A 21,730-nucleotide genomic window follows, 5' to 3' on the forward strand; every position below is an offset into this window, starting at 1 on the left:
ATTTTTAAAAAACATGGATCAAATCTCTTTTTGCAGTATAACTTAGCTAGTTACAAAACAACTTATAAAACATTTTGGTAAAAAAAAATAAAAGCACAGAGTGGGGAGGTACTCATGAAATTTACTGCATGCTCAGCATAAGCAGTACTTAACTTAAAATTTTTAATTACACTTTAGATATCTTAGTACTGTTAGAATCCATGGAGTTTTAAATGTTAATTAAAATTACAGTGAGTATGTAATTTTAAAGTTGCTAAACAAAACAAAGGGCCTCTGGAAGCTATTTTTAAAAAAAACCATAAAAAGGTGCCACAAGCAGAAGCACCAGGTAACACTTTTTGATGATGATCACAATGAAATGGATTCATGAGATTTAGATTTAACTGAATGCTCTGATATATATGCAGTAGCGTTACTTACACGCTTGATCTTAGACCAAAGTCCTAGAAGCGATGCTGCAGTCACCACAGCCCTTTCTCTCCTGCTAATAGCTTTTCTGAATGAAATTCCGTGGGACAATACTTTAAACATAGGGCGCATTTATAGAACCAGCACTAGCAAAAAAACTTAGAAAGGATAAAGGCCCAGTAAGGATACAGCAGCAGGTAAACAGAGATCTAAGAAGAAACTCTGATAAGCAAAGAGTTACTAAAAGTTCAGAGAGGCTTGTGAATTAGAAATACAAATAAAAGTAATTTCTATCACTGAGATACCTAATTGAGAATTAATAGAAAATCTGGCTGGGAAAGGTGGCTTTAAAGTGTTTTAGCATTAAAAATTCTCTTAAGGACTAAAAAATTTAAAAGGTCAATTAAGAATATACCAACATGATTCTGAATAATTCTGAAAGCAACTAAGAAGCTCAAATTTGTCCCTGTGTAATACTCCAGAAAAAATATAATGACCTGGAACTCAGAAATTGAGCAGAGATATTCCCAACATAGAAAAAGTACTATGAAGGAGTTAATTCTAAAGAATAACTGAAATGCATCACATGCTTTTATCAAAGCCCACATTTAACAGTCAACTTCCTCAGACAAATTCTCATAGTCACTGCATAAAGATAGTTAAGCCTACAAGATAAAATCTGCAATTTAAAATAACATCTCACTAAAATAGAGATAGCCTGTCTGTATCAAAAAAGAACTGATCTTAGGCAACGTAGGACATGATAAAATTATTTTAAGATTCAAAAGGATTACTGCAACAAAAAGCTACAGACTTCAGTACACTGGCAAACTGGGCTGCATTTTTCTATCCAGTTTACATCATAAAATACAAGCTACCTGTTTTTAAAAGATGACATGTTCAAGGTACTTTTGGTTCTATTTTTATACACACTATTGGTAACTCTGTTAGATAACTACTTTGAGAAGCTTACCTTATTGATGTAAAATTGTGACAAGGTAGCAGCATTAATAGCCCACTCCATAGGATGGTAGGCATTGTGCTCAAGCTGGCGTTTTAGGGTACTATGGCAATAATGGGCAGCCTTCTCAAACATTTCCATGTGCTGGTAGACTTGAGCCAGGTAATATAGGTTATGAGTATAAACCTTCTCAAATCTATGAAGGAAAAAACATTTGTGTAACGATTTACAATTTATAAGGAACTTTCAAATATTATTGATCCTCCCACCAACACCTTCAGTTGGGTATGACTTGTATCTATTTGACAGATAAGGAAACTGAGCCCCAGATTTGAACAGGGTAACTTATCTAGGAAGTGGCAAATGAAGGTTTTAATCCATGCCAGAATCCACATTCTATAACCTTTAAGTGCCTTGAAAAAGAAAGCACTGTGCTTTTTTTGAGCAATCATCTCAAATACACTATGTGGAAATACCTGTGAGGGCTGATTTCTAGACCTACTCACCTTTTTGATCTCTCTTGTTCAGCAAGTTTCTCTTCTTCAGGAAGAAAATGCTCCGTAGGATCAAGAGGAGGACTCCCAATCTGTAATTAAAGCAAAACAAAACTCTAAAATTACTGTAAACATCAAGCGCCCTCCTCTGGAGGAAAAGGAGAAATAAAATTTTTAAAAAATTTTAATTTTTACTTCAGTTTTTACTAGTTCACTTTCATATTATCCAAGAAGTAATTTTCTTAACCATAAAATCAGAGTCAAACAAATAAAAGGAGACTGCCCTACAAGCTCACACCTGACAAAATTTTAACTGCTGTTGCAGGTGAACTTCAAATACACACACACACACACAAAAGTCTACCATTTTGCTTTTAGAGATGTATAATTCTTTAAGTATTTTAAGTCTTAATTTTGTCTGGTAAAGAAAAGCTCTTTTGAAAACCTACATAAGCATGACAAAAACCAAAAATGTATACATCCTGAGAGCAATACTGTTCTAAACTGACCACTTTAGTACACTGGCAAACTGGGCTGCATTTTTCTATCCAGTTTATGTCAAAATACAAGCTACCTGTTCTTAAAAGATGACACTTTCAGGATGACATCTGAAAAATCAAAGTTTTTAATATTCTCAAGGGGACAAAAGATATACAGATTATACCCTTTCAATACAGGGACACTGAAACCAGTGATTCCATTGTTTATTGCCTTGGGCAAGTCACCCCATCTCTTGTGCTTATGTTTCCTCATCTATAAAATAAGGATGGGACTTCCCTGGTGGTGCAGTGGTTAAGAATCTGCCTGCCGGGACTTCCCCGGTGGTCCAGCAGTAAAGAATCCGCCTTCCAATGCAGGGGACGCGGTTCGATCCCTGATCGCATAACTAAGATCTCACATGCTGAGGGGCAACTAACCCTGTGTGCGGCAACTAGAGAGACGCCTGGGTGCCACTACTAAAACTCTACGCAGCCAAAAAAAAACCTGCCTGTCTGCCAACGCAGGGGACTCGGGTTCGATCCCTGGCCCAGGAAGATCCCACATGCCGCAGAGCAACTAAGCCCGTGAGCCACAACTACAGAGTCTGTGCTCTAGAGCCCGCGAGCCACAACTACCTGAAACCCACGCACCTAGAGCCCATGCTCCACAACAAGAGAAGCTACCACAATGAGAAGCCCACACACTGGAACTACGAGTAGCCCCTCCTCGCCGCAAGTTGTGTATATCACATATAATCCCATCTGAGGTCTTCCAAAAAAGCAGAACTACTTAACCACTGCCTCATTCTACTTCTGTGAGGATAGGCTCCTCAACTTTAAACTGAATTCACTAAACTCCAAATAGCAGCCATGGTTTCCATTAAAAAAAAAAAAATGTGACCTTACATTCTGGATGCAAACACTAAAAGCATCACAACTTGGGGGACTTCCCTGGTGGTCCAGTGAGTAAGACTCAGAGCTCCCAAGGCAGGGGACCCGGATTTGATCTCTGGTCGGTGAACTAGATCCCGCGTGTATGGTGCAACTAAGAGTCCACATGCTGCAACTAAGAAGTTCGCATGCTGCAGTGAAGATCCCACCTGCCGCAACTAAGGCCCAACGCAGACAAAAAAAAAAAAAAAAAGACACCACAACTTGGGTCCCTAGAATTCACAAAAAGTAAAAATGACTAAGCCAGGAAGCAAGGCACAAGGCAAACACAATAGATAAACTGTTCTTCAAAGACCTCCTTAAGAAGTTTGAGGGCTGTTTTGTATGCTTAGCCCTATCTTGATGAGAGAAATTAATCAATGTATTTTTTATGTACATCACTGTTATGACCAGCACACTTCATCCTGTAACACTAACAGTCAAAATAGTCTCCTCGGGCTTCCCTGGTGGCGCAGTGGTTGAGAGTCCGCCTGCCGATGCAGGGGACACGGGTTCGTGCCCGGTTCCGGGAAGATCCCACGTGCCGCGGAGTGGCTGGGCCCGTGAGCCATGGCTGCTGGGCCTGCGCGTCCAGAGCCTGTGCTCCGCAGCGGAAGAGGCCACAGCAGTGAAAGGCCCGCGTACCGCAAAAAAAAAAAAAAAAAGTCTCCTCTCTTAACTAAAATATAGGTATAATTAAGTACAAAGAGTTTTGCTATGTGTTTTATGTTTCCATAATAATACCAGGTTTTTTTGGCTGCATTGGGTCTTTATTGCTGCGCGCAGGCTTTCTCTAGTTGTGGTGAGTGGGTGCTACTCTTCGTTGCAGTGTGCGAGCTTCTCATTGCGGTGGCTTCTCTTGTTGTGGTGCACGGGCTCTAGGCGCACAGGCTAGAGTAGTTGTGGCACGCGGGCTCTAGAGCGCAGGCTCAGTGGTTGTGGCACACAGGCTTCGTCTCTCCGCAGCACGTGGGATCTTCCCGGGCCAGGGATCAAACCCGTGTCCCCTGCATTGGCAGGCAGATTCTTAAGCACTGCACCACCAGGGAAGTCCCTTTATACCAGTTTTTAATGAAATATTATAGGTGTTCAGTCTCTTCACATTTTAAACTAACAATTTCATGAGTAAGAGTGTGAGCCTAAAGTCACCTAACATTTCAGTCTGGCTTTGTGGTGTTCTGCTCCTCTTAGCACTTTAGGAGGAAAATTAAAACGCCAAGGTAGAAGATCCATGACTTTTAAAATTCTGCAATTTGGGGATATATTTCTCAGAAAAAAAGTATTAAGGGCTATAAACACATATTCTAAATGTACATTCTAATCCAATCAAAAAATGGGCAGGAGACCTAAATAGACATTTCTCCAAAGAAGAAATACAAATGGCCAACAGGTACATGAAAAGATGCTCAACATCGCTAATTATTAGAGAAATGTAAATCAAAACTACAATGAGGTATCACCTCACACTGGTTAGAATGGCCATCATCAAAAAAATCTACAAACAACAAATGCTGGAGAGGGTATGGAGAAAAGGGAACCCTCCTACACTGTTGGTGGGAATGCAAATTGGTACAGCAACTATGGAGAACAGTATGGAGATTCCTTAAAAAACTAAAAATAGAGCTACCATATGATCCGGCAATCCCATTCCTGGGCATATATCTGGAGAAAACCATAATTCAAAAGGATACATGCACCCCAGTGTTCACTGTAGCACTATTTACAATAGCCAAGACATGGAAGCAACCTAAATGTCCATCAACAGATTAATGGATAAAGAAGAGGTGGTACATATATACAATGGAATACTACTCAGCCATAGAAAGAGAATGAAATAATGTCACTAGAGCAAGATGGATGCAACTAAAGACTATCACACTAAGTGAAGTAAGTCAGAAAGAGAAAGACAAATACCATATGATATCACTTACATGTGGAATCTAAAACATGGCACAAATTAACCTACCTACAAAACAGAAACAGACTCAGACATAGAGAACAGACTTGTGGTTGCCAAGGGGGGTGGGGAGGGAGAGGGATGGACTGGGAGTTTGGGATTGGTAGATGCAAACTATTGCATTTAGAATGGATAAACAAGAAGGTCCTAATGTATAGCACAGGGAAATACATTCAATATCCTGTGATAAACCATAATGGAAAAGAATATTAAAAGAATGTATATATGTGTATAACTGAGTCACTTTGCTGTACAGCAGATTGGCACAACTGTAAATTAACTATACTTCAATAAGAGAAAGGAAAGGAGGGAGGGAGGAAGAAAAAAAGGAAGGAAGGAAGGGAGGGAGGGAAAAGAAAAGAAAGAAAAAAGGAAAGGAAAGGAAAGAAAAAAGAAAAATAAAATAGATAACCAACAAGGACCTACTGTATAGCACAGGGAACTCTGCTCAACATCTGTAATAACCTAAATGGGAAAAGAATTTGAAAAAGAATAGATACTTGTATAACTGAATCACTTTGCTGTACACCTGAAACTAACACAACATTGTCAATCAATGATACTCCAGTATAAAATAAAAATTAGGGACTTCCCTAGTGGTCCAGTGGTTAAGACTCTGCGCTTCCAATGCAGGGGGCCCGGGTTCAGTCCCTGGTCAGGGAATTAGATCCTGCATGCTGCAACTAAAGATCCCACACATGCCATAACTAAGACCCAGCACAGCCAAATAAATAAATAAATGTTAAAAAAAATTTTTTTTTAATAAATAAAAATTAAAAAAAAAACTAGGGACTTCCCTGGTGGCACAGTGGTTAAGAATCCGCCTGCCAAGGCAGGGGAAACAGGTTCGATCCCTGGTCTGGGAAGATCCCACATGCCATGGAGCAACTAAGCCTGTGTACCACAACTACTGAGCCTGCGCTCTAGAGCCTACGAGCCACAACTACTGAGCCCACGCCCCACAACTACTGAAGCCCGCACACCTAGAGCCCATGCTTCACAACGAGAAGCCACCGCAATGAGAAGCCCAGGCACCGCAACAAAGAATAGCCCCTGCTCATCGCAACTAAAGAAAGCCCGTATACATCAACTAGAGAAAGACCCAACGCAACCAAAAAAAAAAAAAAAAACCTAAAAGTACATTTTAAAATTTCTTGTGGGTGTAATTAACATGTTGATTTGCTCCAATCTTTCTCCTCCAAGGAAAGCTTGTCATGCGTCAGGACCATATTTTATTCATATTTGATTCCCCTGCATTATGCATAGTACCTGGCACAAAGTAAAAATAAATGTCTAGTGAATTAAACTGACAAAGCCAATAGGAACGCTTCGTCTATGCACTCTGCTCACAGCACATTTCTTTTATCTGCCATCATTATTTTGGTACAGATATGGAGTCCTCGCTACACTACACAGTTCTTAAAGGAGCACTTCATACTTGTGTTTTAGACTAAGTCCAACTACTAAGGGAGGCAGTAGGATATAGTGGTTAAAAGTGTGTGGTGTGGAGTCAGACCACGTTAACAATAGGTTGTAACCCCAGCTTTGCCACTTACTGGTGTGTGGACTTCGGCAAGTCATGTAATCTCTTGTGCATCTGTTCCCTCATCTATAAAATAATAAAAATATCTACCTCTTGGGCTTCCCTGGTGGCGCAGTGGTTAAGAGTCCGCCTGCCAATGCAGGTGACACGGGTTCGTGCCCCGGTCTGGGAGGATCCCACATGCCACGGAGCGGCTGGGCCTGTGAGCCATGGCCATTGAGCCTGTGCGTCCAGAGCCTGTGCTCCGCAACGGGAGAGGCCACAACAGTGAGAGGCCCGCATACAGGAAAAGAAAAACAATCTACTTCTTAAGTTGTCGTGAGAATTAAATGAGTTAAAATTTGTAAATCACCTATAACAGTGTCCACAAGTGCTACTGTAAATGTTTGTTAAATAAATAAAGTATCAATAAGTGGGAATACATCAAACATTTAAAAAAAAACTTCTGCACAGCAAAGGAGACCATCAACAAAATGAAAAGGCAACCTATCAAATGGAAGAAAATATGTGCAAATCATATATGCAATAAGGGGTTAATATCCAAAATATATAAAGAACTCATTCAACTCAATAGCCAAAAAAAAAAAAAAAAAAATCTGATTAGCACATGGGCAAAAGATCTGAATTTTTCCAAAGGAGAAATACAGATGGCCAACACACACATGAAAGCGCACTCAACATCACTAATCATCAGGGAAATGCAAATCAAAACCACAATGAAATATTATCTCATACCTGTTAGAATGGCTATTATTAAAAACACAAGAAATAACAAGTGTTGACAAGGATGTGGAGAAAAGAGAACCCTGCTGTACTGTTGGTTGGAATGCAAATTGGTGTCACCACTATAGAAAACAACTGGAGGTTCCTCAAAAAATTAAAAATAGGGCTTTCCTAGTGGCGCAGTGGTTGAGAGTCCACCTGCCGATGCAGGGGACACGGTTAGTGCCCCGGTCCGGGAAGATCCCACACGCCGTGAAGCGGCTGGGCCCGTGAGCCATGGTCGCTGAGCCTGCGTGTCCGGAGCCTGTGCTCCGCAACGGGAGAGGCCACAACAGTGAGAGGCCCGCATACCGCAAAAAAAAGATTAAAAATAGAACTACCATGTGATCCAGCAATTCCACTTCTGTTTATTTATCCAAGGGAAACAAAAACACTAACTTGAAAAGTTATCTGCACCCCATGTTCACTGCAACATTTACAATAGCCAAACATGGAAACAACTTAGTGTCTATCAATGGATGAATGGATAAAGAAAATGTGTATACACACACACAATGGAGTATCATTCAGCCATTAAAATAAAGAAGAAGAGGGCTTCCCTGGTGGCACAGTGGTTGAGAGTCCGCCTGCCGATGCAGGGGACACAGGTTCGTGCCCCGGTCCGGGAAGATCCCACATCCCGCGGAGCAGCTAGGCCCGTGAGCCATGGCCTCTGAGCCTGCGCGTCCAGAGCCTGTGCTCCACAACGGGAGAAGCCACATCAGCAGTGAGAGACCCGTGTACAGCAAAAAAAAAAAAAAAAAAAAAAAAAGAAGGAAATCTTGCCACTTGCAACATGGATAGAACTTGAGGATGTTATGCAAAGTGAAGTAAGTCAGACAAGGAAAGACAAATACTACCAGTGATCTCACGTGTGGGATCTTCAACCAACCAACCTCACAGATACATAGAACAGATTAGACTTGTGGTTTCTAGAAGCAAAAGGTTGGGGGGGTGGTCAGAAAGGGCAAATGAAGGCAGTCAAAAGATACAAACTTCCAGTTATAAAATAAATAAGGCCTGGGGATATAATGTATAGCATGGTGACTATAGTTAATAATTCTATATGATCCAGCAATCCACTCCTGGGCACATATCCAGAGAAAAGCAAAACTGGAAAAGATACATGCACCCCAGTGTTCACTGCAGCACTATTTACAATAGCCAGGATATGGAACCAACCTAAATGTCCATCGACAGATGAATGGATAAAGATGTGGTACATATATACAATGGAATATTAGCCATAAAAAGGAGCGAAATAATGCCACTTGCATCAACATCGATGGACCTAGAGATTGTCATAATGAGTGAAGTAAGTCAGACAGAGAAAGACAAATATTATATGATATTGTTTATATGTGGAATCTAAGAAAAGGGTACAAGGACTTCTCTGGTGGTCCAGTGGTTAAGACTCTACCGTTTCCACTGAAGTGGGCACAGGTTCAATCCCTGGTCAAGGAACTAAGATCCTGCACGCAATGGGTCCAGTGGTTAAGACTCTACCATTTCCACTGCAGTGGGTATGGGTTCAATCCCTGGTCAAGGAACTAAGATCCTGCATGCCGTGGGGCACGGCCAAAAAACAACAAAAAAAGGTACAAATGTACTTATCTACAAAACAGAAACAGAGTTGCAGGTGCAGAAAACAAACTTATGGTTACCAGGGGGTAAGTGGGGGGAAGGGATAAATTGGAAGATTGGGATTGACATATACACACTACTATATATAAAATAGATAACGAATAAGGACCTACTGTACAGCACAGGGAACTCTACTCAATACTCTGCAATGGCCCTTATGGGAAAACAATCTAAAAAAGAGTGTATATATGCATATGTATAACTGATTCACTTTGCTGTACACCTGAAACTAATATAGCACTGTAAATCAACTATACTCCAATAAAATTTTTTTTTTAATTCTGTATTGTATATCTGAAAGTTGCTAAGAGAGTGGCTTTTAAAAGTTCTCACAAGAAAAAACTGTAAATATGTGTGGTGATGAATATTAATAAGACTTACTGTGGTGATCATTTCATAATATATACATATTTTGAATCATTATGTTGTACACCTTAAACTAATATAATGTCATATGCCAATTATAACTCAATTTTAAAAGATTTAACATAAAAGAGCAAAAAATTAGCAAGAAAACACAAACGAGTAAATAAATGTAAAAAACCATGAACACTTTCAAAAGAGAAAATACAAACAGAAAATAAATTTTTTAAATTAATCTCTTTAATCAAAGAAATTTGAGTTAAAATGAGACCATTTTGCCTATATTAGCAAAGATTTTTTTTAAAGCTATATAAGGAAAAGTTGTGAAGGAGATGAGAATTCTCATACACCAGTGGAGTAAGGATACATTAGTAGTCTTTTTGGAAAGCAATTTTATAATGTGTGCCAAATGCTTTTAAAATGGTCATCTTCCAAATACTGCATGGTATCATTTGTACGTGGAATCTTAAAAAAAAAAAGGTGAACTAGAAACAGAGAGTAGAACGGTGGTTGCCAGGGGCTGAGGTGATGGGGGAAATGGGGAAATGTTTGGCAAAGGGTACAAACTTCCAGTTATAAGATTAATAAGTTCTGGGGATCTAATTGTACACCATGTTAACTATAGTTAATACTTCTGTATTGTAGGGACTTCATTGGTGGTCCAGTGGTAAAGAATCTGCCTTCCAATGCAGGGGACACGGGTCTGATCCCTGGTCAGAGAACTAAGATCCCACATGCCGCAGAACAACTAAGCCCACACGCCACAACTACTGAGCTCGTGCACCTCAACTAGAGAGCCTGCATGCCACAACTACAGAGCCCACGCGCCCTGGAGCCCGCATGCCACAACTAGAGAAGAGAAAACCCACAAGCCACAACTAGAGAGAAGCCCGTGCACCGCAATGAAAAATCCCGCATGCCTCAACAAAGATCCCGTGTGCCGCAACTAAGATCCGATGCAGCCAAAAATAAATAAATAAATCTTAAAAAAAAAAAATACTGTACTGTATACTCAAAAGTTGCTAAGATAGTAAATCTTAAATATTCTCATCACAAAAACAAAAAAAAAGGTAATTATGTGAGGTGATGGAGGTGTTAACTGACCCTGTTATGGTAATCATTTGCAATGTATCTGTGAATCAAATCATCACATTGTACATCTTAAATGTACACAGTAGTATATACATCAAGTATATCTCAAATCTGAAAATAAATGAATGAATCAATGTTTAAAATCCCTCTGGCTTATAAGATTGTGTCTCTTTACCACCCCACCACCCAAAACCTACTAATAAATAACTCTTCACAACTACATTTTCTTTTTTATTATTCTATATTTGAGCAATTTTATGGAGAAAAAGAATCCCTTTAATACACTAACTATTTAACTATAATATTACCTTGGAAGGTAGCATGGTAGAGTAGAAAGAACCAAAGTTTGGGGTTAGATGAACCATATTTAAATTCTGATTGTGTCACATAGTATATGCTAACCTCACTGAATCACAAACTCCTTACCTATAAATGAGAATAACAGTACCTCTTTCATAGTATTGTTGTGAGAATAAAATGTAGCCTGCTTAAGCACTCAATAAATACTAGTTTTTATTAGTTACATCTTCTAAAACTAAAATGTTAGTTTTATGAAACTAAAATGTTAGTTTTTATATCTAGTTCATCTTTGCAGGGCCTTACCTGCAATGTTAATATAGTTGTAATCAAGGTGTACATATTATACCCCTTTTCCATGTATTGATCTAAATATTTATCATTTTAATGGTTATATCACATTCCCTTGCTAAGAATATCATAATTTATTTAACCATTCTGCAATTATTAGATAGTGTATTTTTAGTGACTCTGCATTAACTACTTTATTATCTGATCCCCGTAACACTTCTGTATTGTTGAGACAGGAGGGGTATCCCCATCTTACTAATGAGGAATAGGTGGCACAGAAAATTTGAATTCTCCCAAGTCAGTTCATTACAACCAAAGTCAAACTAGAAATCCCAGGTTTCCTATCTTCAAATTCAGTGATTCTCCACTCTGTTTAGATCTCTCCTTTATCTAGAACTACATTTTGTATCTACAGATTTTTAAAAATGACATTCTAACTTCTACCACCATTAGGTCAATAATTTATGAAATATTAAAAATATTTTTATTCAGAATTATTAATTATTGACTGATACCAAACAAGTAGAAAACCATATAAGCAATTAAACTTCTCCCACTGAAAACTATCTTACATATTTTAAAACTGAAACCCTCCATTAAATTCATTCAAGCATTCACACGGCAGTAACACTGTTCTTTTTTTGGTTGATCTGGCTGAACAAGGCAGAATATCATTTGTTATCAAGAAATAAATACTGTTGTAGATGCTGCAGTGAATATAATAGTAAAAATATCCTTGTTGTCCTGGAGCTTATCTTTCCAGTACTGAAGATGGGTGATAAATAAATCATTAAAATGAATATGTTAGTGATAAGTGCAAAGCAAAAACAGCAGGAAAGGGGGATAGGATAGGAAGTGCTGCGGAGGGGTGGTCTACAGTGTCAGATGAGTGGCCAACGAGTTCTCACTAGATGGGAGATGTCTGAGTCAAGATCTAAAAGAAATGGGGCTTCCCTGGTGGTGCAGTGGTTAAGAATCCGCCTGCCAATGCAGGGGACATGGGTTCGAGCCCTGGTCCGGAAAGATCCCACACGCCGCGGAGCAACTAAGCCCATGCGCCTGCGCTCTAGAGCCTGTGAACACATCTACTGAAGCCCGTGTGCACCTCAACGAAGAGTAGCCCCCGCTCTCCGCAACTAGAGAAAGCCCACACGCGCAGCAATGACGACCCAACACAGCCAAAAATAAACAAATAAAATAAATAAATTTATTTTTAAAAAAATCTGAAAGAAATGAGGGAGTGACCCAGGTAGATATCTAGGGGAAGAGTGGCATTAGCAGAGGAAACAGAGAAGGGCAAAGGCCCTGAATTGGGAGCTTGTCTGCTGTGTTTTAGAACAAGATGGCCAGTATAGCTGAAACAGAACAAGACAGGGGAGAATAGTAGATGAAATCAGAGAAATAATGGTAGCCAGATCAGAAAATGAACTTGCTGGTCTTCAAGGGTCTTTGGAGTCTGAGTAAGATGGGAAAACCATTGAAAATTTTGAGGAAAGGAGTGATGTGGTCTGATTTACCTTTGAACTGAAGGGGGTATGACAGCAGGAAGACCAACTAGGAGACTACAACAAGAGATGATGGTAACAGCAGTGGTCTGATTCTAGACAGAATTTAAAAGTAAAGCCAACAGAATTTGCTGACGTATTAGATAGTGTGAGGAGAAGAGGCATCTCCAAGGTTTTAGGCCTCAACAACTGAAGAAAGAAGCTGGTGTTTATAGCAAGCAAGGTAGGGAGAGGAAGGCTATCAGAAACTCAGTGTTAGTAGTTTTAGAGATACCTACTCCATAAAAAGTACAAGTGCCAAATCAGCAGTTGGACAGACAAGTCTGGAATTAGAGAGGTACAGACTGGGGATATAATTTGGGAGTCATCAGCACAGAGATGATATTTAGAACAAGGGAATGAATGCAGATGGAAAGAGAAGACATCCAAACACTGAACTCTGGGTACCCCACTGTTCAGAGGTTGGGGATATAAGGAGGATGCAACAAGGACTGAAAAGAAGGAAAAACAGACAAGCAGAAGCTAAATTTAAAAAGTATGTCAAGGAAGAGAGACTAATCAACTGAGCCAGAGGCTAGATTGATCAACTATGCCAAATGCTACTGATAGGTCAAATAAGATAAGGACTAAGAATTTACCACTAAATTTGGCAAAGTATAAATCACTGGTGAACTTGATAAGACATTGATTCTTAACCCTGGACTTGAAAAACCTCAAAATATCTGGTTATTTAAAGAAGTGCTTGGGACTTCCCTGGTGGCGCAGTGGTTAAGAATCCGCCTACCAATGCCGGAGACACAGGTTCTAGCCCTGGTCTGGGAAGATCCCACATGCCGTGGAGCAACTAAGCCCGTGTGCCACAACTACTGAGCCTGCGCTCTAGAGCCCGTGAGCCACAACTACTGAAGCCTGTGTGCCACAACCACTGAAGTCTGTGTGCCACAACCACTGAAGCCTGCGTGCTTAGAGCCCATGCTCCGCAACAAGAGAAGCCACTGCAATGAGAAGCCTGCGCGCTGCAACGAAGAGTAGACCCCACTCATCACAACTAGAGAAAGCCCACATGCAGCAACGAAGACCCAAAGCGCCAAAAATAAATATTAAAAAAAAAGAAAGAAGTGCTACACATAGCCTCAAAACAAAATTAACTAAATCCATTTTAATTTTAGAAGACTGCCACGTTTTTTTTTAATAGACTTCACTTTTTAGAGCAGTGTTAGGTTCACAGCAGAGCTGAGTGGAAGGTACAGAGATTTCCTATCTACCTCCTTGCCCCCAAACAAGTATAGCCTCCTCCAGATTGACAAGTGGTAGGTAAAATTTACTAAGGAAATGAACGGTAACACAGTGGTGTTACAAAGTTCACCTTTGTAGGACCGTGACCCTCTAAAGTAAAAGTTTTCAATTTAGGCTCTCCAGAGCCCTAGAAGTTCTACAGCATCTCTTTTGTACTACCACAATGGGGAGGGAAGAAGGTATCTGTAGTGGATTGGGCTCAGGGTTCTTCTGATCTGTTTAACCAGAGTACCTCAATCAGTTTTTACATACTGTATTTCAGAAGGGTTTTACAGTTAAAAAAAAAAAAAAAGTTATTGAAAATCACTGCCCTGAAGCAGTGGTTCTCAAAGTGCAGTACTCAAACTAGCAGCAGCACCTAGCACCTTGTTAAAAATGCAAATTCTCAAGTCCCAACCCAGACCTACTGAATCAGAGTCTGGGGATGAGCATTGTGTGTTAACAAGTCCTCCAGGTGATTCTGATGCATGCTGAAATTTGAGAACCAGTGCCTCCAATATTTCAGATATTTTGCTTAGGTAGTTGTTTGCCTTCCTTTAAACACTGCTATCCTCAGTGGAAATCAAAACAGAAATTTTAGATTATAGATGAAAACATGCAAATATCAGTATTTTAGGATATCAGAATAATATTTCTTACACAATTATTAATTATTAATATTTCTTACACAATATTTGGATTAAGGCTGCCATTAGACCTTATCCAAGGGTTATTTTTAAGAACTCTGAAGTTTTTAATATAAAATAATTTCAGCTATTAGATGACCACCTAGACAGCTCTATAGAGAGGTCCCAAAGTATACTGAAAAGTCATATTCCAATATTATGAGTGAGGAATGTCAATTCTTGACTAGTTTCAATCAAAGATTAAAATTTAGGGACTTCCCTGGTGGTCCAGCAGTTAAGACTACAGGCTCCCAATGCAGGGGGCCCAGGTTCGATCCCTGGTCAGGGAACTAGATCCCACACGCCGCAACCAGAAGTTCCTGCACACTGCAATGAAGATCCCACGTGCCACAACTAAGACCCAGTGCAGTCAAACAAATATTTTTTTAAAAAAAAGATTAAAATTTATCTGACATGCAACATACCTCTTTCATATACTGATTATATAGAGCTTCTGATGATTCTAGATAAGCTTGTGCAGTTTCAATTTCTTCTCTTTCAGACCACAAGATACCCAGGTTATTCTGGAAAATAAAGACAAATAATGACAATATAAATCTTCCAATGAAGTAGTTTTCATAGTTTCAAAGTCAATACTTACCTATCAGATAGTATCAATACCACAGTCTGATTAACCATGAATTAATTATTCATAATACTACTGTCCTTACGTCGTGGGAGGCAGCCACTAAGATGGATTCCCTGGTGATTCCTGCCTCCTGGTGCTCATGCCCTGTATAATCTCTTCCCCTTAAGTCTGGGCTGGATTTAGTGACTTGCTTCTAACAAATAGAATATGGCAAAAGTGATAGAGGGTCTCTTCCAACATCAGGTTACAAACCACTGTGGTTCCATTTTGGGTGCTCCCTCTTGCTTGTACTCTCTGAGGGAAGCCAAATGCCATATTCTGAACAACCCTATGGATAGACTCACATGGTCTGGGAGGTCAACAGCCAGCAAGGAATCGAGGCCCCTCAGACCAACAACCTGTAAGAAACTGAATCCTGCCAACAACCACGTGAGTGAGCTTGTAAGCAGGTTCTCCCCAAGCTGAGCCTTCAAGTGCAGCCCCAAGCAGGCCAACAATCTGATGAGAGACCTTGAGCCAGAAGCAACTAGCTAAGCCATGCCTGGATTCCTGTTATAATAAAAGTTTGTTGTTTCAATCTGCTACATTTAGGGGTACAATGTTACATTTTTAAAACTAAGCCAGTTTTTCCCCTGCCACAGGACTCTTTTCATCAGACTCTGTATAGGGAAAATCAGGCCTGTTTACATGGTCAGGATTCAAGACTAGCTCCCCTTTAGACGGGTTACTCTGCCTCCCAACGCTTGTGACAGGCTTTCAGGCACAGGGATACCTCTGAGGCTGGGCTTCCAACATCTTTTGCTTACCTCCCTAGGGAAGGGAACAGAATAAGGAAAACAAAGTTTTTAAAGCAAATTCTTAACCTGGGCCCAAGGACCCACAAGTTACCCATGAAGAGAATTCAGAGTCTATGAATGTAGATGGAGAACTATTACAAACTTATTTTCACTATGTCCTACGAAACAGTATTACAGTACCTGGGATTTCTGTGGCCTACAGAAGTGAAAAAAATCTTCATATTACAGCTTGCAGACATCTCAAAATACCATTTATATTCATTAGTACTTTAAAATTATGGAAGTTATTAGACACAGATGTTATTTAATGTGTTAATAAGGAAGCTCATGTATCACTATATCATACATTTGTTTTAAAAAATATTTTAGTAACTTCTATGTTATTGGTTTCTTTTATAACCCCTACATTTTATTTTATACATTTAAAATCATTATTCTGTTTCATGAAATACAGGCTTCAGTAGATTGCAAAAGGGGTACATGACACAAAAAAACATGTTTAGAAACCCTACAGTTTAAAGGTGACATGATCACTGCCCTGAAACACAGACCTCTGGTCTCATGGCTTCATGTAATATACCTATTCTATAATTTTTTTTTAAGTGACTTGATCAGTTCTCAGTGTCTAGGACTGCAGGTAGGTCATAGTGATAAATTACTGAGATTGGGCAGTTCTCTCCTCTATATTACTTATGCAATCCTTTGCGGTACCCTGGGGAAGCTTAAAGGGCTCTGGCCCACTACTAATTTACCGATTATTCTGCCCACCTAGCCTCAGAGAATATAATCTCCCTTAATATTCATTTCTTGAATTTAGAAATGAATCCACAAGTCACCTTTTCTCACTCCCTAGGTCAGCTTATTTTTCCTCTGACAACAGTCCTTGAGATACTCCATTTGGCCATGACACCAGCACAACCCCAGCAGACTGTACCTAGCCTAGACAGATTAGTGACACACTCACTACCAGGAACTGGTTAGCCACATTTACTCTATTTTGACGGGATGGTGATGCATTTAGGCTGCTAGATCCAGGGTAGGCTGTGCCACAGAAAGCAACAACTCTGGTGTGTGATAAATCTTAAATCAAGTAGAGACCCTAGAGTGTGTCTACAAACGACTAAAGGCTTTTTTTAACCATAACCTATTGAGGTCCTGAAGTTAAGGACCATGCAAGGGATCTAGAACTGATTTGATTTTTCAAAATTAATAGTGTTAATGTTTTTTTCAGTGTTTACTCCACATAGGTGACTGCTTTTGACATTCTACATGAATTATTTTTACAATATAAATCCCATAATACATCAGAAAGTACTGTATCATTCACAAAGCAACATCATGTTCTTGCCCTTGGGATAACAGAATAGGTAAGGAAAAAAAATAAATATAAAACAAAAACTGCTAAAAAAAGTACTACTGGTGACTTCTACCAAAAATGTAAGGAAAAAATAATACCAACTCTACACAAATTCATCAAGAAAAGCAAAGAGGAAAGAACACTTCCCATCTCATACTAAACCAAAGACACAACAAGAAAACTACAGACTGATAACCTTCATGAACAAAGATACAAAAAATATTAACAAAATTTTAGCAAATCCAGTCCAACAATATATAAAAGGGTAATATTTTACTCGTTTGGCTTGGCAAAAACTCCAAGTGGAGTTTATCACAGGAAAGAAAGGTTGGTTTAACACTGGAAAATCAATCAATGTAATTCACCATATTAACAGACTAAAAAAGGAAGAAAAAAAATCATCTCAGATGCAGCAATGAAATAATGACGTGGATTGAAAGAAGTCAGACCAAAAGAAGAGTATACACCATATGATTCCATTATGAAATTCTAGAAAATGTGGTGGAGGAGGGCAAGGAGAAGGGAGAGAGAATAAAGGAGTGAGAGAGGAATTACAAAGGGACACAAGGAAACTTTTAGTGGTGATGGATATGTTCATTACCTTGATTGCAGTAACTGTTTCATGAGAATATAAAGATGTCAAAGTTCATCAAATTGTATACTTTAGATACGTGCAGTCTACTGTACATCAATTGTACCTCAATAAAGCTATAAACACACAAAAACTGCCCTCCTTATATATATGTATCCTGGCAGTGGGGAGAATAATCTACTAATTTGTCAAGTTAAATTTCACTCAGGAAATGCAAGTGTATATTGCTGATAGCACAAATTAGAAGGAAAACCAGATAAAAACCATTCCTAAGGCCCCCTTCTTCTGGGGAAGGTCTTCCTTGATAATCTAATGTGGGTCCAGGTCCTGTATATCTATAGTTTCCCAGGAAGGAGACACCAGATTGAGACAAAAGAGTCAGAATATCACAAATTCCCATGGACTGATACTTTCAAACTTTTTCCTACACATACATACACACACACAGGTAGTCTTTTGCCAAAATGGAATCACTCTATGTAATTCCAAACATGCCTTTTAGTCTTCCCTCTCCTCTTAGTATTGATAGTTTTGGTTAACAAGTATAAATCATTATTTCTAATGGCTGCATATTGTTCTTCTGTATGGATGTACCAGTATTTATTTAACTATAGATCTCACTAATGTTTAATTTATTCTTTTTTTGAAACTAACAATGCTGTGACAAACATCCATGTTAACCTACCTTTGCATACCTGTCTCAATATTATTTTAGAATACTGATGTGAAATTTTTAAGTCTTTTTTTTTTTTTTTTTTACTAATTTATTTTTGGCTGCATTGGGTCTTCGTTGCTGTGCATGGGCTTTCTCTAGTTGCGGCAAGCGGGGTCTACTCTTTGTTGCGGTGCGTGGGCTTCTCATTGTGGTGGCTTCTCTCGTTGTGGAGCACGGGCTCTAGGAGCACGGGCTTCAGTAGTTGCGGCTCGTGGGCTCAGTAGTTGTGGCTCACGGGCTCTAGAGCGCAGGCTCAGTAGTTGTGGTACACAGGCTTAGCTGCTCCGTGGCATGTGGGGTCTTCAAGGACCAGGGCTCAAACCCGTGTCCCCTGCATTGACAGGCGGATTCTTAATCACTGCAACACCAGGGAAGCCCTAAGTCAAAGTCTTGACTCAAGAGTTTTGATACCTACTGATCTCCAGAAAGTTCTATGAATTTATATTTCCACTAGCGATAATGCTAATGGGCAGTATCCATCTCCTCATAGTTTCTCCAACAATAAACGTAACCAATATCTTTAATAATCTCTGCCAATGTGATACAATTTTTCTATCTCATTCTTTCAGTTTGCTTTATTAGTAGTGAGGTCAAATCTCTCATCATATATAGCAAATATTAAACGTAATAAAATGCTATAGAGTGGTAATGCCATTGGAATAAACAGATCAACTGAACAGTAGAGTTCAGAAACAGACTAGCATAAGCCCAATCTAATTAAAATACTACTGTTGTACCTCCCAGTCTAGTTCCAGTGCATTACTTTTCTTTTCATATTTTTATATTCACTTTTCTTTATTCTTTCAGATAAACATATTCATTTTGTCCAGTTCTAAGAAAAAAGAAAGCCTATTGTGATTTCAGCAGGAATTGCATCAGACCTATAAATGAACATCAGGAAAATGATATGTTTAATCTTGCCACCTAGGAACATGGTATATCATTCCTTTTACGATTATCAGTTCTATTACCCCAATACTCTTTTTGTAAATGCAATTTCTAAAAATAATATTTTAACAAGTTTTTGCTTATATATAGAATATTACTGATATTATATATTTACCTTATATCCTCCTGTTTTATCAGACTGATAGTTCTAAGACTTTTACAGTTGATGACTTTAGGTGTTTTAGGTATATAAGGATCACATATAAAAATGATGATTTTGGGGGCTTCCCTGGTGACGCAGTGGTTGAGAGTCCACCTGCCGATGCAGGGGACACGGGTTCGTGCCCCGGTCCGGGAAGATCCCACATGCCACAGAGCGGCTGGGCCCGTGAGCCATGGCCGCTGAGCCTGCGCATCTGGAGCCTGTGCTCCGCAACGGGAGAGGCCGCAACAGCGAGAGGCCCTCGTACCACAAAAAAAAAAAAAAAGATGATTTTTATTTTTAAAGATTGATATTCTTATTTGCTTTCTATACTGTTGCAACGGCCAGAAGATCTAATCAAGGTTTTGTTCCTGGTTTTAGTAAAAATATCTCTAATAATTCACCCTTCAGAAAAGGCTGACTGTTCAAAATACTGTAATTCATTGAGCGTACGATGTCACAAGTTTTAAGACACATTTTATGTATCAACAAGAAAACATTGCCAAGAAAATTATGACACAAAATCAATCAGCTGTAAGATGGATCCTGATTTCAGAGATATTAATATATTTAAGAACATGCATATTAAAATCAATAAAATACAGCAAATACTGGAGATCCTATATTACATTAAGGAAGGTTTCTAATTCAATTTTTGAGATATTGAAGTACTCTTTTTAATGTTCATTAAGATTTTAGGCAGCCAAATGGTTGAAGAAAATTTCAAATAACTGAGATTTTGTTTGAATTCAATATCTTATGGATTTCATTAGATCATTCATCCACTCAACAAATATTTAGAATGGGCCTATTATGTGCCAGGGACTGAGATTACAAATAGTGAGCAAAAAGAGATATAGTTCCTGTTATATGTAGCTTTTCATTTAATTGGGCCATGATAACAGAATATAACCTATACAATTTCCTTTTTAATTCTGAGGTTTTTCTTTGAGACCTACTCACCATAAGATCAATTGTGGTAAATGTTCCCTGGATCACATATACTAGGAACTTGAACTACTGAATGTAAGGGTTTGTGAGCTTACTTAAGCAAAGTACCTGACACAAGAAGTTCATACAAGGGCTTCCCTGGTGGCACAGTGGTTAAGAATCCACCTGCCAATGCAGGGGACACGGGTTCGAGCTCTGGTCCAGGAAGATCCCACATGCTGCAGAGCAGCTAAGCCCGTAAGCCATAACTACTGGGCCTGCGCTCTAGAGGCCGTGAGCCACAACTACTGAGCCTGAGTGCCACAACTACAGAGCCGGTGCTCCACAAGAGAAGCCACCGCATTGAGAAGCCCGTGCACCGTAGTGAAGCGTAGCCCCCACTTTCTGCAACTGGAGAAAGTCCGCGCATAGCAACAAACATCCAACGCAGCCAAAAAATAAATAAGTAAATAAATTAAATATACATAAATAACTTAAAAAAAAAGTTCATACATATTTGTATTCTGAACTGTTATGTTCCTGACCACAATGTCAGACTTATTTCTTAATAAACCAAGCACCATATAAATAGAAAACAAGTATTTTAAGAATTCAGAGGTAGGAGGAAGAGGTCAGTTCAGAACAAAATGATCCAAAGAAAGTTATATATAAGTATGAGGTGAGTCTTGAGATCGGTTTTGAAGAACAGGCAGGAATTCCCTGGGAAGCAAACGAATGACTATGGCAAGAACAGAAACGTAAGATTTTAGATACTTTGTTTCAAATTAAGAATGTACTCTGGTCATTCTTTACAATTTCCTTGAGACCTTAAATTAAGAAGTAAATTACCTTGGATTTTTCTTAACAGAATGAACAGGATTTGGAATGGTGGAGAGTTGGAGGGTCTCGGGAAACCAACGCGTTGACCACGACTACGCAAAGCAATTAAGTAATGCTGGTGGAGTGTGCGAAG

At 39.2% G+C, this 21,730-nt stretch overlaps 1 protein-coding gene across 1 annotated transcript in view; it reads right to left on the reverse strand.

The window, feature by feature from the left end:
• The window catches only part of KIFBP (kinesin family binding protein), a 38,368-nt gene that overhangs the window by 16,010 nt on the left and 628 nt on the right, over positions 1-21,730 (reverse strand). Inside the window, exons 2-4 of the mRNA XM_065894582.1 lie at positions 15,113-15,211; positions 1,876-1,955; positions 1,382-1,565 (exon numbers count right to left, since the gene is read on the reverse strand). Coding sequence (XP_065750654.1) covers positions 1,382-1,565; positions 1,876-1,955; positions 15,113-15,211 — 363 coding nt within the window. The remainder of the gene's footprint in view (positions 1-1,381; positions 1,566-1,875; positions 1,956-15,112; positions 15,212-21,730) is intronic.

This window comes from Phocoena phocoena, chromosome 16, assembly GCF_963924675.1.
Source record: "Phocoena phocoena chromosome 16, mPhoPho1.1, whole genome shotgun sequence".
In the NCBI taxonomy this organism is placed as follows: domain Eukaryota; kingdom Metazoa; phylum Chordata; class Mammalia; order Artiodactyla; family Phocoenidae; genus Phocoena; species Phocoena phocoena.